Source organism: Centroberyx affinis, unplaced genomic scaffold, assembly GCF_046629955.1.
Source record: "Centroberyx affinis isolate AG114_WGS23_722 - 3 ecotype Tasmania unplaced genomic scaffold, CSIRO-AGI_Caff_v1 ptg007942l_1, whole genome shotgun sequence".
Taxonomy (NCBI): Eukaryota; Metazoa; Chordata; class Actinopteri; order Beryciformes; family Berycidae; genus Centroberyx; species Centroberyx affinis.
The window spans coordinates 105,648-124,230 of NW_027283983.1; the positions used below are offsets into that span (position 1 = coordinate 105,648).

At 41.2% G+C, this 18,583-nt stretch overlaps 1 protein-coding gene across 1 annotated transcript; it reads left to right on the forward strand.

Annotated features, from left to right (window-relative positions):
* Positions 1–852: 852 nt before the first annotated feature.
* On the forward strand, positions 853–14,826 carry perp (p53 apoptosis effector related to pmp22). The gene is made up of 3 exons (XM_071514077.1): positions 853–1,246; positions 7,663–7,803; positions 12,084–14,826. The coding sequence occupies exons 1-3, from the start codon at positions 1,042–1,044 to the stop codon at positions 12,293–12,295; spliced, it is 558 nt and encodes a 185-aa protein (XP_071370178.1). The 5' UTR covers positions 853–1,041; the 3' UTR covers positions 12,296–14,826.
* The last annotated feature ends 3,757 nt before the right edge of the window (positions 14,827–18,583 follow it).

Sequence of the window (18,583 nt, forward strand, 5' to 3'; positions counted from 1 at the left end):
CAACCAATTTGCAGTTATTTTCAGTACAGGTCCTTGTTTCTGATTTCGTTTATCGCATTCCCTTGCGCTGATTCCCTACCTGAGACAGCAGTAGAGTGATTACAGTAGGCTACCTGCTACTATACTGTAGTCATCTTGGCTGTTGTGCCAGCCTGGTCTGCCACCTTGTGGCAATACGATGTACTGAAGATTTCTCTCTCTCTCTCTCTCTCTCTCTCTCTCTCTCTCTCTCTCTCTCTCTCTCTCTCTCTCTCTCTCTCTCTCATTGTCCATGTCACCATTACTCAATTACTAATCTCCTTTGGCCCCAGGAATTCCAGTGCTGACCTCTCTGAGGTAGCAGGCTGAAACCTTCCCAGCATGACAGGAGCACTGTGTGTGTGTGTGTGTGTGTGTGTGTGTGTGTGTGTGTGTGTGTGTGTGTGTGTGTGTCCATAGTAGACAAGGACACCCACCATTGTCACTCTCTCTCTGTTTCTGTCTCTCTCGCTCTGTCTGAGTGTCTCTTTCCTCTCTTTCTTGTCCACATACACACACACACACACACACACACACGCGCGCGCAGATACACAGCTCACACCTGTTGCAATACCCAGACGGTAGGAAAAACTTAAACAATAATTCCCATAACTACATAACTATTAGGATTGATCATTTCTTGGTAATGCTGACAGTGACGTATGAAAACAGACCCTGCCGGTCTAGGAGGCACCTAAACAGTTACAGTGTAATATGAAACAGTCACTGGGTTGGGCCTGATTCCGCTTGTCAGACTCTCAGCCATCTGCGGGCCAGCCTCATCCGCCCGACAAGCCCAGCCCTACAGGTCCCCAAACAGGTTTCTGTTGGATCGACTGCATCACACCCTCGGGCGGGGCGCTTCCCTCTATATTCGGTCGAAAGGTGCCACACGCCACACCTAGAACACTATCGCTTTGCGCAAATACGCACAGACAGTGACCGGACAGACGGACTACACCGCTCGGCCGCCGCCTCTCTCCGTCTCTCTCTCTTCCCAGCTCCAGACACTCCTCGTCGGTCATGTTCCGCTGTGGGATCGCCTACCCCCGCTGCAGGTGGATCTTGCCCCTGCTGTTGCTCTTCGCCATTATTTTTGACATTATTGCCATCGCCGCCACTTCGGGATGGGTTGAGGACGAAGACGCCAAGTCGCACTACGCCAGTATGTGGGAGCAGTGCCGAGGCAGAAATGACAACTGGGACTGCAGGACGCTAATGGAGAACTGTAAGTAGACCGCTCATGAATAGTGTCGGTAGACTCAACGTGTCTATAGGGGCAAATATTCTACTGTAGTTGTTCCTATACTAGACCATAGCAGGCTGTTCAAAATAATACCGTCAGAGCGCCGAGACATATGCTCGATGATAAACCATAACATGACTTGATGCAGTAAGCGCTTTGCTGCGGTGTAAAATTCAACATTTACATGCCATTATAACTTGAAGGAGGAATCTACCTCTGACCTAACATGGACTTGTCTACCCAGTACTGCAGGCTTAGGGAAGAGGTGGGCCTACAGTCAGACAGACTGAACTTTGGTCTTCACTTTGATAAACTCTCCTTTATTATTTTGCAACCTGGGCAAAAGCCTAGGCAAAGAGACAGAGTTTAATACCGGTGCCGTATAAATATTCTAACAGCCGCCTCTTCAAGTTAAATATTTCTTGAACCTATTTTTGATCAGACCCTCGTCCAAAAACTAGAACAGGCTCTACTGTGAAGCAGAACAGTCGTGTAACCTGTGGCCTCTTCTAAAAAACACTCAAATCCCATCATAGGAAAGTGAAATCAAATCAAATGCGGTGTTATTATTGCCAGGAGATACAGCACACGTTGTTTTCTTCCATGTGATTTGGCCAGGTAATGATTTGATATGAGCTGTGGTCCGATCTCATGTCAGAACGATGTAGTAATACTCTTAATAAAATGATATGAAACAGCCACTTATCTCTTTTAACACGGTGTTTTATTGAATTTTATTGTAACTCCACTACTACCTCTACTAATACTATTACTATTACTGTTAGGCTACTACTACTAGGCCTACTATTACTACTAGGCTAGTACTACTACTACTACTACTACTACTACTACATACTAGGCTACTACTATTACTATTACTGTTACTACTATTACTATTACTATTACTACTAGTACTACTAGTATTACTACTCCTATCTGTACTACTACTACTACTTATAATAATAATAAACCATGAGCTCTGTAATCTCCGTAGGACAGTCATTAGACAACTAGTATTCAAGCCTTAAAGTTTCCAAAAACAAATTAATGGATAATTCCATTCAAACGGGTTGCAGACAGTAGCTTTTTCCTTTATTCTGGGTGAAGCAATCTGTTGGGTGCAAATATTCAGGAAGTTTGAAAACTTTCCTAGTGAAATACACCTCAGGCAGATTTTGAATATAAATGCTTATTGTGAGTGCAAAACAAAAGGGACGAGGAGCTGATTTCAAGATGGCTGCCTATCTGTCAGACATGTTAACACTGATATGGCTATTTATAGACAAACTGTTAATGAGTTTTCCTCCACTGTGGAGGTCCTACCAAAGACAGACAGACACACACACACACACACATACACAGAGATATAGTACAATAACACTAAACAGAGACGTCTCTTCCTCTGTTCTCTGAGTCTTTCTCTCTCTCTCTCTCTCTCTCTCTGTATTAAGTTTGCCAGGTAGTGCTTCTAAAGGGGGGGCATTGTGTTCATTGTGCTCAGTGCTCAGTCACCAACAAAGACAGTATTGTTGCTGTTATCAGGATGTAGTGAAGTCATCTATAAGCAAATGGCAAATAGCTCCATATTGAGGTCTGCACACCTTATATGTATGCCAGGACACGCGGGCAGCAGTTGGGAACATGCTGCAGATTGATTGATTATATCAACAGCTACCATGTATCAATGGCTACTTTTTAAATAGAGGCCACACTGCTGTTTAATGATATGAACACTATTGATCAAGTCCTTGTTCAGACCCATAATAGCCATTCCCAGTAGCAATGAAGCTTTTATATACACTACAGACTATGCGCTGTATACGCAACTGTTTGAAGTCATTACTACCTAATAAACTGAGTGCTATCTTGTATCTGTCCTTCCCTTTTTCTTTATTTATACAACAGTCCTCATGGGCTGTTGATGAAAATAAGCCTTTGTTAGCCTCTGGCGAGCTCCGGTACATTTATAGAAATGTGTAGCCAATTTAGATGCACTGCCCATGTAGATAAAAATAATATAGTCAATTGTCCTTGGTTACATAAAATTGTTGCCAATGTCATTCTGATATTGAAATGACTGTCCTTTTCTATAGATCTAATCCTCTCCTTTTGCTATTTGTGTGTTTTATTGTTTGCGTGTGTTCCTGTATGCACATGTGTGTTTGTTATTAGTCATATGATATTATAATTGAAAGTTACATATGAAGTGAATGAAGTCTATTTGCATGTCCAGACCTCTCCACACCTTGTTTCACTTCACTTCAGCACTGTAACAGCAGCAGTAAAAAGGTCTGATAGGCCATTTGTCAGAGGTAAAACACAAAGAGAGATGTCTGTATTTAGTTCCTGTAAGTTAGACTGTCATGAAGGCAGTGCCATAGATCAGGTGTGTAAGTACTGAAAACACCATTAGAAGTTGTCGTCATTGATAAAGTTATGGGCTGTTATATGTTTTTCTCAAAGTGTTTTCCTGGTATTTTGCATTTGCGATGAATATCTGGTTTGATGTTTTCCATGAAGTGGTTTTGTTCTTTGTAAGTAGCTGTTGTCTTTTTGGTCACATCTTATTTAGAAAATGTTTTATTTTATCTCAGCAGGACTTCAGTGTTTATATAAAACACAAACACAGCAATCAGAGAACTGCAACATCCTGTGTGTCTGCCAACACCAAAGCCCTTCTAGGTCTGGGTCATGGATTATTTTTTGTCCTGCGGCCCCACTGAGCATTGTTGTTTCATGGCTCTACCCTAAATAATTGTGGGGATATCTTGGTGGACAGAAGACTTGGAAAAATAAGCAAACAAACATGACTAGTACAGTGCATGTGTGTGAATGTGGGATGTGATGAATAATGGCATCGAACCAAAGACAGGCCCTGCCACAGCCCTAAGGCTGCTCCCTAATTTATAGATGGGATGGCAAGATCCACCTTATTTCCAAGAAAAGCAACACACCTTAGAACTATGTGAATGCAAAAAAAAGAAGAAACACACTCCATACACTCCAACACAACTTTGATGTTTTGAGCCTACTGGGCCTTCGTCAGGTCAAACTAATTTTCAAAGTGTGAGAATTAACACACTTTTGAGTCTTAGCAGAGAAAGTCTTAGCTTAGAAAAGTATAAAAAAATACATACAAGGTTTATTATTTGAGTTGCAGTACAAACTGAATAAAGTACATAAATAATATGAATGAATAAACTGTCAACAGTCACTTCTTCAATTAAATTCCAGTTGACTGGTAGTAGACTGTGAAGGGAACCATGCAGGGAAGATGAGAAGCCTTTCACTAAGCTAGTATTGGTAGGTACCAGAAAAGTGTATTTTCCAAAGTATGAGTTACAACCCTGACATCTGTGTTCGCAGTGCCGGGAGCTGCTTGCTGGACAGGTGTTCCATTAAAATCTATTCATGCGAAGCGCAGGGCAGAGGGCTGATCCCTGCTGATTGTATGAAAGCCTTATTCTGAGAGGTTGGATGAATATTATCCTTGACTTCAGGACCAGGTCTGTTCTGAAACCAACAAGCTTTCAAAATGCCTCCCGCAGTCGCAGAACAAACACTCTTGTCATGACCAATTATTAGGATATTAGATTTATGCTGCGTTCTCTTTTTAATGTACAGTGTGTGTACGTGTGTGAGTATGTGGGCAAAGCAAGATTAAGATGAGAGAGTATAGTTTAATGTCTTTAGTTGTTGTGATCAGAAGAGGAAAACAGATGGTAAACAGCTGGATGCCATTAACTGAGAGTGACAAGGACAGGCAGTTCTAGCATTCAGCTATTTTGCACACACCCACACACAGGCACACACACACACACACACACACACACACATACACATAGACAGACAGGCATGTTCCCGAGGCATATTCAGTACATTCCCCCACCTCAAATTGATAGACACACAGACACACATGTGCAAACACACAGGCATTAGGGAAAACACATACAGCCATGCTAAGCTGTAGTACGCGAGCTAATAAAAGGCCCTGTGCTTATCGGTAAATTGTGTTGGAGCAATTCACATGTCGGTTGATTTGATGGAGTTCAAACCACTGCCTCTTACTTATCAACACAAACATCCCTTAGTGTTCCAGAGTGACATACAGGCCTTAAACAGGCATAATCCTAACGGACCTGTAGTATGGCTACATATTTAAAGTCACAATGAAATGAAAAATTTGTTTTTCAGCTTGCTAGCTAATTCCCCATATCATAATGTACGCCAATTTAACAATAAATCCCACATTTTCTCACATTCTACCACCAAAATCCCATTACTTTCACTTTATATTTTTAGTGATTCAGGGCACACCAGTAGGCATACAAATTGCAACCAATAATACCATCACAGATTTTTGAATAATTTTTTAGACCCCTGCCTACGAAGCAGGAAGGAGGAAATGTTTTCACCCTGTTTCTTTGTTTCTTAGTAGTAAGATATCTCAAAAAGTTATGGATATATGGCTGAAATTTAGTTTGGGTATTTGGAGATTTGATGGACAGGTAGCTCTTGTCCCAAGGATATGTTGATTTTTTAGTTATGGTTGAAAAAACGTTTTTTGTTTTTTAGCTGTAACTATTATGCTGCGTTCTTGTGCTGGTGGGAAAGTCTGAAAGTCTTGCAAGTCGGCTGCTAAACAGCATTGCATTCACGTGCTACTTTTTCGGAAAATTGAACCTGCAAGACAAACGATAAACAAACATGGAGGCAAACAGGAGTACCTTATTATTTGAGTGTGTTTCCAAATTGCATTTGTTACTCTTGTTAGCATTTTAAGTGTTTCTTAAGCTATTGATCAAATCCTGTTTCTCCTGGATCTCCACATGAATACTGTAAAAATGTAGTAATATGTTAATCAAGCTTGAAGCCCAGGATGATTAATTATTTGGGTCCTGATCTGAAAAATTTAAGAATCCTTTGTGTAAAGAGCGGTGGAGGTTTTGTATTTTAGTGAGTTTTAATGCTACTGATATTAACAGGACATTGAGCCAGTTGAACCAGTCAGGTGTGTGTCTGTGTGTTTGAGTGTGTTTGTATGTAATGTATGGCATGTGCGAGCATGATGAGAGAAATGCCTGAGGCTTGGGTGGGTATAGGACAACACCTGAACGCTACCTGATCACACAAACGCACACACGCACACACATACACAGATGTGAATAATTTAAGGTGTGGGTTGATCTCTGTGTAAAAGGTGCTCCAGTAACAGTAAATTATGTGTAACAGTGAGTGTTGAAAATCCACACAGTGAGCTTACCATGCTTGCATCTGTTGATTTACCTTAAAAAATGTAGGATTACTCATTTACAGCATGTATTCAGCAATTTGAAGAGATGCATATTGCATATGTTTGAAATTTGACCCACATGTTCCTATGACCCTTCATGCTGAGGGTTCAGGTAGGTTTTATGACCCTAGAGGGATCATGAAACCCATTCAAAACACATTATATAGTTTAGAAATTGTGTTTTTATAGATATGAGGTGTATTATACACAGTGAAAGTTTCCCTTCAAACAGCAGCAACGTCACTATTGAAACATGTTTTTTTTCTCTGTGTCTTATAATATGATAGTTTGTATGCGTCTTTCATATCATGAGTATGGTAGATCTGAAATTAAAGTTCTCAGAACATTCCCGGCAGTTTTCGGGCCAAACATTCAAAACCACTCCAAAGTCTATTCTAGACTTTGGAGGTGAAATGATATATCGGTGCTAGAGGTTCCTTATAATTACAGCATGAACTGAATGCAGCTTTACCCGACGAGAGAGAGAGAGAGAGAGAGAGAGAGAGAGAGAGAGAGATAGTGTGTGTTGTTAAGGGTGTGGTGGGTGTAGCAAGTACCACCCCAGGCCCCAGCCTCTCTCTCTCTCTCTCTCTCTCTCTCTCTCTCTCTCTCTCTATCAGCATTCAACTCCCTAATCTTTTGGAATGTGCTGTCATGTATTTGTTTCCTCTGAACACTGCTGGAAGTGACCAGAAAGTCGCCGTTGGGGCTGCAACAATGACTAAACACCATCTAGAAAGACTCCATAATAGATGACTCATTTATTTTCAGAAACAGAGTTACTTTTTATTACAAAATGGTGTCAAAAAACAAGACAGAATTACAGATTTGCTAATAAACATGTAGTACTAATCAAACAAAACTAAATAAGGCTTCACAGATATTAAAAGTACATCTTGCTTTGTCATTTGTCCATGTGTAATAACCAATTTTTGCTTTAAATTCTGCAGTTGTAGGAAACTACTGCCATAGGTAGAACAGTGTTAAAGGCCTTGTTTGTTTGAAACTGATAGAAGTGAATGGAGATCTGTGGGTGTGTTGTGAGTTTGTACGTATGTTAGTTAGCATGTAACTAATGTGTGTGTTTGTGTGTGTGTGACTGCAGCTTGGGCCCAGGCGGTGGCTGCTCTGATGATCTTGGGCCTCCTCATCCTCATCGTCGCCTTCATCATCTCCTGTGTGGCTCTGTGCTGCACGCTCAACATTTCCCTCCTGCCGCTGATAGGAATACTGCTGTTCGTTGTTGGTAAGACACACACACACTCACACACACACACACACACACACACACACACTGTACACACTCATACTGCTGCTCATCCTTGATAAGTCACACACTTGCGCACACACACCTAAACACACGATTCCGGCAAATATGACGACTCAGTTGAAAGTTAATGACAAATCTTTAAAGTAGAGTAGGGAGGCGTTGACAATAAGAGAAAATGAAGCACAAGCTCCCACGAGCCTGAAAATCCTTGACAGTTTGTACATTTGAGAAGAATGATATGAGACCATAAAAATGTTTGGAGTGCAGTATGACATCCAAAATCACTCTGTTGCAGCTGTATTAAGTTAGATGATGAAACCAGTGGCTCTAAATTGCAGAAACTGGCTTTTCTAGGAGTCCCAGATAAAAAAAAAAAAGCCCTAACACTCAAACGTTAGATTAAGCCTAACCCATAGAGAACAACCCCTCTGGTCTTCACTGTAACAATATTTCACAACATTATATCCACAGAGAACATGCTTATACTTGCATTGTATATGCTTTGCAGAGTTGATTGAGTGATTTAACTTCTTGGCAATCTTAGTACAGTAATCTTAGGACAATCTTAGGAAACAGGCTTATATTTACTGACTTTATAGGATCATGTGGAAGGTAGTTGTTGTATCATGTCTGGTGTTGATCACATTTGTTTTACGGCTCAAGGTTGGGGCCAAAAAGAAAAAAGATTTATCGACAAAAAAAAGAAATAAACGCAACAGCAACAGAGGGAGGGAGAGGGAGAGAAATGAAGAGGTTAAGTGTGGTAGGTCAGCTGTAAAACATGTCGATTTTGATTGAATTTGTCAAAAGAAGACTTAAAAAGTCATTGGAAGGTCCTTAAGTGTGTGAGTTTTTTGGACGGAGGGCGGGGGGGGGGGGGTGACAGACTGTGAGGGAGTGCGAGGGTTCAGGGACGGGGGAGAGAGAGAGAGACCAAGGTTGACAGTATCCGCAAATCTGGAGAGGAGTGAACGTGGGATTGGAGGAAGGGGGGGGGGGAGAAATGTGAGACCCGGCTGTTTTTCAGAAGGGTTGGATCTTAAGCGGGAGTGAGAGACGGAGGGAGAGAGAGGAAGTTTATGTAAGAATACCGAGGAAAAAGAAAAAGAGAGAATAAGATCCTGTGTTTGAGTGTGAAGAAGAGAGGGAGGGAAGGAGGGGGAGTAAGAGAGGGAGGGAGTGGAGATAGGGAGTGCTGAGAAGAGAGAGTGAGTTGGATGTTTGCGCGGGGAGGGGAGGGGAGGGGAAGGCGGGGTCATGGTATGACGTTACCATGGGAACAGCCGAACGTTCAGTCTGCCTATCTGACTGACTCACCCCTCTGTGCGTGTGAGATCATAGGACAGAGCCCAACATAGACACACAGACAGACACACATACACACATACACACACACACACACACACACACACACAATATCCCTCCCACATCTTTTGCCTGCCAAGTTAACAGGTAAAAGGCCTGGTCGTAATTCAAAGGTATTGTCAACATGTCTGCTTCAAATGTGGATTAAATTTAGGTTGCAGTTGCTTCACGCTGCTGTAGCTACAGAGAAATGTGGCACTCGGCTCCCCAAATGCCGCACAAAGTGACTCATGTGTCAGTTAGGATCTGGGAAGAATAAGTGAAAATGAAGAAAGATTAGGGAAAATTATTAGATTATCACTGCACACTGCCCTCTGTAATGCTGCTGAGCCCAGTCTAGCCCAGTTTACCAGCGCAGCAGTCATTCAAAATAATGCCTGTGGTTTTGACCTGTGGGTTATATCATTCATCTGAGATCATTGTTCTGCACCTTTTTCCAATATCGACGTAATCTGGTGGCTACTTTGTGCTGATTTATCACTTATAAATATCTGAAAATGTGCTTTAGACATAGGAAAACACATTAAAATCCTCACATTTGTTGAAATAGGTGAGGTATTCCTTTTTCCTAAAAGCGGTGCCATAACACAGTCCCTGGTGAAGAGCGTCTTCTTACTCCTCTTTAGATTATTTATTAAGGCACAATAAAATAACTTTTCAGAGAGGAAAATCAGCACTTCACAAGTAAGCTTGGTTTTCTTGTGTCTTTAAGATATTTAAAGTCACAAGGAAACAGGAAAAACATTTCAATGGTGTCTTGCCTCTGTAATTCAAAGCATTTCCACTTGAATGGGACTTCAAAAGTTGTCGGGCTGGACCAGAATAAACATGGAAATTGACTCAGTGTTTTGTGCATACCTTTGAGCTGTCACAAATTTGGGGTTCTCCAAAATGCATAAATTCCAATGCAACCTTGTTGCCTTAGGAAACAGTGTCTCTGGGGGTGAACAAGAAAAATGCACTGCTGTACCATGTTTTGCCATTATGTGATGTTCAAAACCCTGTGATGATATTATTGGCCTACTGGTACACCATGAAGCAACCACTAAAAATAGGTTGTTTACCAGGAAGTCAAAATAATGGGATTTTGATGTAAAAATACAACAAAATATTTTTGTAACTTTTTGGACATTCATTGGTAAATAGGAGTATGTTATGATATGGAGAATTATCCAACAAAGTAAGTCAAGTCATTTTTAATTTCATTGTGATTTTAAAGTACATTTTCAGATGTGCTGACAGGCTGACTCTACACACATCGGCTACCAAAAATATCTCAGTAATGGTACGAGGTATTAACATGGTGTGAAGTATTAACTCCTACCAAGTGGAGAGTGACATACAGTCGGCCCCACATGTCAAAAACACTGGTGTCGTCCCGTTTTTGATTATGTAAAATACGGATTAACGTCAGTGAACTCTCTAGTTGTTTGTGTTGGGATAAAGGAGCACACCTTAAACCCTGCCTGCCCTCCGGTGGAAAGGGCGTAGCATGTTACCTGTCTGTCACCAACACAGAAATATGAATCATAGGACAGTCAGGAAAGATGACATATTACTTTCTCTCAACAGTTGCCTGGAAATGCTTACAATATAATTATTACTAACACTGTTGTGTTTCAGTGGGTGATCTGATCTCTGTCAGCGAATCCTGACTCACCTAAATCTCACAGATGTTCACATGCTGAGGAAACTATCACAGTCTCATGTGAAAGTATTTACCACACCCTCCTGTTAGCGCCATTGTATCTGTCCGACCGGCTGCATGTCTGACAGTACGGCTGTTATTCCGGCTCTCTGTTTTGTCAAATTGTCAGTCTAGTTGACTGATTTTCTGCCTGTCTGCATATCTCAGTTCATTTCTCTTCACTTGGAATAGTTTATGACTTAAGTAATATTTAAATGTGAGTTTTACTTTCATGACAAAAATCAATTTGCCAGAGTAGGCATCAAATTTTTCAAATGGTTGATATCTTATTTGGGAATGAAACTGTTCAATTATGCAGAAGTTCAACATTCAGTAATGTAGTATCTTACTCATCTGTCTGTTGCACCGTCCGACTGCTGTTTTGACTCTGCCTGACGTTTTGACTCTGCCTGTCGTTTTGACTCTGCCTGTCGTTTTGACTCTGCCTGTCGTTTTGACTCTGCCTGTCGTTTTGACTCTGCCTGTCGTTTTGACTCTGGCTGTCGTTTTGACTCTGCCTGTCGTTTTGACTCTGGCTGAAGTTTTGACTCTCTGCTTTTCTCACTTCTGTGTCAGCCTCTTCTGACCTCTGACACAAGCAACCTCTAACTCCTTAGAGAGGTCCTTAAAAAGTCTAAAAATACATTATTGAAATTTAAGGACTCAAAACGTATTATAAGGTCTTAAATCCAGTTACTAGAGGTCTTCTTTTTCCCTAGCCGATGACATGTGTCTTTGTGCTCCATGTTCACTCTTAGATTAATCCAAAACAGGGTTAGCAGTACAACAGGCATCCTATCTGATTCACTAAACACAGTTGGGCTTTGTATCCCTTAACAATTAATTTCCTTTTTCTTTTACTGCCCATTTGTAATTTCAGAACTTTCACTAGCCATGTTCAATCAGAAACAGGCTGATTTGCCAGTTTATCTACCCATAAAGTGTATTATTACCAGTGTTCAGGACAGATACAGAGACAACACAGCAAACACCCATAGTTATACCCTTCAGTAGTGAGCAAATAGGAATACAATATTCTGAAACAGCAGATTAGAATGATTACACTTAAAAAGTCTTAAATTTGGCTTTCTGAAAACTGCAGACACCCTGTAGAATATTTTGTAAATGTGTGTGCTTCCAACTCTCTCATTCTGCTGTATAGGTTTGTGCCTCACCTTTTTCCTCTTCCCCTCTCTCCATCCAGTGGTTCTCCAGTTCATCGCTCTGATCATCTACCCGGTCAAGTTCAACGAGGAGATCTTCGAGGGAGACTACGACTACACCTGGGCCTACGGCTTCGGCTGGGGCGCCACCATCCTCACCATCGGCTGTGCCATCCTCTTCTGCTGCCTGCCGCGCTACGAGGACGAGCTGACCGGCCTGGCCAAGACCAAATACATCTACACCTCCGCCTAGAGGAAAAAACCCACCCACCTGGTCAATTACAGTCTCTTCCACTTCCACTCTGAGCTGGATCTGTGCTGTACTGGTCACTGAACATTCCTATTCACGTTGTCCCATTTCACCAAAGATCCAGCAGGTATGGTGGCTCAGTTCAGTTTAATTTGGTTCGGCAGTGGAAAAGCCTCGTTCACCATAAGTAAGGGATGTATTAAGGGATGATGCTTATTGGAACTGGACTGCGATTGGACATTGTTATGTAAGTTTAACGTAAAGACCTCCATGTTTTTAAGTCAGCCCCATAACTTATGGTTTCTACCATAGTATTTTTTCACATTCTATATTTGAATTAAACATATTCCACATTTTACCTGCAAGTTTTACCGGTAATTGTCAATGCAAGATCACCCAAGTGCACTTAACATAAGGGATGTCATTCTGTAAAGCATAGCTTTAAGCTTGTTTCTGTTTTTCTTGTAAGAGCTTGGTTCCAACATGTTAGAGCTGTATTTGATTTTGTCCCATGTGTTATATAGCTTTTCTCACACGTATCCTAAATGCATCTTATATTCTGTATCTTGCTGTACATAAGGTAAGAAGGAAAGAAAGACATGGATTTAGAAGCTGAATGTAAAAAAGGAAATGTACATGTACTTTAATGGTTGCCCTAACCCTTGGACATTTTTGCCCCTATTTAAGCATTTTTTAATCACTCTAATCTGCTGTTTCAGAATATTGTATTCTTATTTGCTCACTACTGAAGGGTTTAGCTGTGGGTGTTTGCTGTGCTGTCTCTGTATCTGTTCTGAACACTAGAAATAATACACTTAATAGGTAGGTAAAGTGGTGTGAATTTTATGAAATGCCTATAAACTTCCACCCCAGTTAATATGTCTCATCCAAATTTAGATAACTGGGGTGAAAATCTCACACCATAGTTTTTCTTAGAGGTTTTCTCAGGTTCCCAAAGTTTTTTCTCATTAAAGACCCATAAATAGATTTGTCCACGGCCCTCCATTTGGTAACATTTTGTCCCAGAGACCCCTTTTTGAGAAGATTTTCATGATCACCCGTAGATTGGGAGATAACAGTGCAGAGTATGAAACCTATTATCAGAATAGTCATTCTTGTATATTGTGTCGTTGTGCTAGATTTTTGTGAATTAAGCCCTTCCTTGTTTTGCTTGGGACCTCCTGAAATCCCGTCAAGGGCCTCTGGGTGTCCTGGGAGCCACTGGTCTAGAATATTTGGCCTGGATAGCAAAAATATCAGTTCAGGAAATCTCTTGTATCATGCACCTTTACTAGCATAAGCTTGCAGTTTTTAGACAATCCAAACTGACCCGTTTTGCCTGGCTTAATGATGTCACATGTCTAAGTTTTGGTTTAAGGGGAACAATGCAAAGAGTGAAGCGCATCCTGTGTATTCCAAATGCTGGAGGTTGGTTGCCCCAAAATAGAAAGAGGTGATTCACCTTAGAGAATGCACTCTAGACCAGGTCTATGTTCACATTGACTAGAATAGTTATTTCCTTCTTATTGTTTTTTTTACACCTTAACCAATAGATGTCAACTGACAAGGAAGGAAAATTTTGTAGGTTTTTCCAGACTATTGGAACACTGTTGATACAGGTATGAAAATGCTTTTGCAGCCTCTCTCATGGACACAAATTTGGCGTAATTTTAGAATAAACCATTTTCCACATATAAGTATATTCTAAAGCCTCCATGGGTTTTAATAGCCCTCACATGGCTTAACATCTGCAGGCTTGTTGAAACAATGAGACTGTGGTGTACAATCTTATGATATACTGTGTGTAAAACATGTGCCTTAACTTCTTTTTGATGTTGTATTGTTGAATTCTTGAATGTCCTATCAGAGGACTGTAAAGTCGTTAGCCTGGTTTGACAGACACATGCTGAATCCCATGTCATCAATCAAATTTCAATTAATGTCCAAATTTAATAAATGTCCAGGAAGAACAAGGTTTTTATTTACATATGGAAGAGTGCTGATGAAATGAATTATTTGTGACTTCTACATTGCAATGAAAAAACAGTGTTTAAGGGAACATGAGCAATGATCTTTGATTAGTAGACAAAGTCCGTGTGTGGCTTTTCCCATCTGACTTGAAGGATAGCTTTATCTGAAGAGATGTTTTTTGTAGTGTAAGCAGGCAGAATCTGGATTCATATCTTTTGTCTGAGAATCAAACGTGGAAACTGGCTTTTGTACACTGTTATCCAAGGTGGCAGGTCAGAGCCAGATTGTTTACACTTCAAGAAACTCTTTTCCTCTTTGCTCTCTTTAAGGTTAGATGTTAAAAAACACGCTTTTTACCAGTGTAAACAGGGCTTTGGACAAGGATGAAGCTGTGTCTGCAAAATCAGCATTCTCAATCTTCATTAGTGACTGTATGGGTATATAGTAGATCATGTCTTATTCTTCCACTTCTAGAGATCACTCAACTGTTTTTCTGCTGTAGTATGAATTGATTATTTTTGGCAGTTTGTGTATTTTTTATGCAATAAAGACTTTCTTTTTTTGAAGATGTTCGATTTTCAGACTGATTTGTGCAATATCCCGGCAACTTTTAAGTTGCGTTGGCTGGAAAATCCAGTTGCAGCCTGCACATAAATGTAGTCCCTGTTACAGTTTTTGGTGCAATACTTAGGCGTTGTCACCAAACTCACACACACACGCACGCACATACATACATAGAGGAGTAGAGTTGATAAACATCACACAAACACACAAAGTCACCGATGTGAGTCATGCATTATTACAACGTGCACACACCCAGAGAGCCACACCCTGGGATAGGCCTGTGTGAGAATTAGACTTTGCTCAGCATGCCTTGACAGCTCTAGTTTCAGCTCCCAGAAAGGGTGGAGACAGAGAGAGAGAGAGAGAGAGAGAGAGAGAGAGGGAGGGAAAGGGAAAGAGAGAGAGGGAAAGGGAAAGAGACAGCAGGGTTCAAGATAACTGTGAGATAGAGGAGAGTGAGAGAGGGAAACTAGAAGAGAGGGAGGGTGAGAACAAGAGAGAGGGAAAGAGAATGAAAACTGGGATAGTGTTGAAAGAGGGAAATAAAACGGAGACAGTGACGCAGATAAGGAGTACGAAGGAGAGGGAAAGGGAAAGAGACAAAGACAGGGATCGGCCTTATAGTTAACGACTTAAAGCAGTTCAACAGAGAGAGAAAGAGTCTTGTCCTCATATCAACCAAACTGACAAATCTGTTTACTCCAATATACATTTTCAGGACACATATTAAAGTAAAGGAACTCCACGACCAGCCATGCATTCAGTAAAATTTACTGATTTAATGTGTGATCCGTGCACAGGACAGTTGTAGATTGTGGATATTTGCAGACTGTGTCACACCGACCCCTCAGCTGGATAAGTCTGTCTGCTGTGCTGAAGGTGAATAAAGTCAATATAAAGGAACGATATCCACACACTCAATGCAACTCTGACTGATGACAGTTGAGCTTTTGACAACTCAGTGACACATGTTGAAAATAGCATTGATATAAGTATGAAGACATTTTCCCTTCATAGCCGCTTATTGTGAAAATGTGATAAATGCCCATCAATCCCACAACCAATCACTTGTGTAGCAGTGGACATCCTGATCCTGGTTCACATCAGTATTACAGTTTGATCATAACAGGATAAACTATTCCACACATACTGTAGGTTAGTGTTACAGACTGGTTCTTCCTGTATCTGTGTGTTTCGAAATAAAAGCCACTAGAGGTCAGGCTTGATCAGTAAATGATCCTCTGTGGCTCTTGCATCACATACACAACCCACTGTGCTTTTTCTTCAAAGCAACTTGAGCTTTTAGAAAGTATTTGTCCAATATTAGCCCCAAAAACGATATATGAGAATTAGCCGTGAAACAATGTGAAGGTAATGTCATCCCGTACCCCTACACAAAGCTGTGCAAAGTGATTTCAGTGGGAGTTGGTTTCGATCCACCTCCGAGGTGCTTTCCACCGAGGAGGAGAGCCAGCAGAACGTTGAGATGTTCCCCTCCACAGTGCTCCCCAGGGTTCTCCCCGCTGTTCTGCCACCTCATACCAGGACGGGGCCCAAGGGTGTCAGAGGGAACGATCTGGGTTTAGAAGTCAATCCGAGGGACAGGCCGGACTGTCAGAACACAACAGACGAATGACTCTGGAGGACAGAAATGTATGTAGGTACGTATTCTGAGGTTTATGGATTAATGTACCTGGATAATCAATATAATATATGATCATATGACTAATGGAAATGATTTCACTGTTCTTATGTAATGTATGCTGAAGTTGCATCAATGCATCAATGGTTATGCCTTTTTCGGATAGAGTCGGGAAGTTTTCTGTGCTGTTATATAGCTCCATGAGATGCTGAATCAATTTTTTTAGCATGTTTGCCTTTATTTAGTAGAACACAGAAGAGAGAGACAGGAAAGACATGGTATACACCTTAACTAACTGAGCCACCAGGATGCAGCAGCTTTTTTAATAATGTATATCTGTTATGTAAATTAAAGCGCAGTTCATGTGACAGCTGCTGGTGAAGAAAGGGCAACTAGTGTCTTGGTGTGACTGCTTGATTTCACCTTGTGATGGTTATGCTCAGTTAAAGTCTCAGTGGTTTGGCCTCCACTTTCAGCATCTTCTTAAACTTCTTTCTGGTAGCATTTACTTTAACTTGGGAACTGAGTCATCATAGGGGGCCTGCATATTTTGAGAACACCTTCTCTGCTGACTCTGTAGATCAGGATCAGATGTTCTGTGAAGCCAGCCCAGACAGGTGATGCATGTTCCAATACATGCATGATGGTATGATATTTTATGGTATGGTATGTAGGTTTGGGTTAGGGCATTTGAGGAGAGATAAGATGAAAAAAAATGTTATCCTTGGGGGGAAATTGGGTGAGTCCTTGAGAGATTCCTGCACACTTGAAAACATTCCAGTATGGAAACATTCCAGTGGTGAATTCTTCAGTGAAGCCTTCTCAAGCACGTAACTCAGCAAAATTGTGTTAATTTAACTCTGAAAGTATTAATATAATCACTGCCAGTATTTATTTAAGTCCAATCAACTCGATTATTTGATTTTACATGTGCATCCCATGTAATGTCATAAGAGAGTTGGACAAATTTTCACATTTTCCACCACACGGTGATTTGGAACAACAGGATGAGTCTATTCCTTAGTCTATTCTGGAGTTTCCTCATGCTGATAACCATGTGTTTTTGTTTCGGTGCATCAGCAGCCAGGCAGTATTGATCAATCCAAAGCAGCCTGCATCTGGCCTGGTAAGGAGCCTGTAGGACGTTTGGAGAGATCATCAGCATATTTAATAGTGTCAACACTGGTTGTCAACAGAGTTCATGCAGAACACAAAAAAGAGAGGCGACAACACCCCACCCTGAGTAACTCCTGCCTGCACAGGCTGTGGTTTGACTGGATGTTTGCAGTGTTTTGCAGGGTTTGGGTACTGCACACACCAAGGAGTCCTTCTGTAGGGAGGAGAAAAGACCAGTGTGAAAATGCAACAAAGGTCCCAGGCCAGATTCTGACCCAGGGCGTTGCAGCTGCATGTTATGTTACCTTTAACCTACAATAAGATTATGTAAAGCTATTAAAGCTGATATGGTCTGTCTAAGAGTTGAATAAATAAAAAAATGCATCACTGTAGACACACACAAACATAGTAGAAGCACTTATAGAGCTTATAGAGCTGTCTCTCTCTCTCTCTCGCTCTCTCACACACACACACACACACATTCAAACACATTCAAACACACACACACACGCATTCTTTATCTGGTATTTTCATGCCTAGTGTCTAACTTTATCATGCCTTTTGCGTTTTCTCAGCTATCACACTCACACACCTATCATCAGCAGGTTAAATGTAACAGTTGGAAGAAAGTCAATCCAGAAATGTGACTGTTTTTCTTTGGTAGCCTACAGCGTCACAACCGTTGGTGCACTTTGGCACAGTGGTGGCCCTGCTGGCACTGAAGCGTTCAAGAGATAACACCACTTGTTAACCACTAGAAACCACAAGAGTGCAAAAGTATTCCTGATCTGACACAGGTACAGCGCTCCAAAGTTTCAACCTCTCTGTCAGTCATTTGGTCTGTCTGCACCTACACTGGTTCCTCAGGTTTGTAGACAAGCACACACACACACATCCAGGCACAAGCTCACAGGAAGGAAGAGGGAGACAAACAGAAACAGATTCAAAGATAAAAGCATCTACATCCATCTTTCCATTTGAGGGCAGCACAGCTGCCA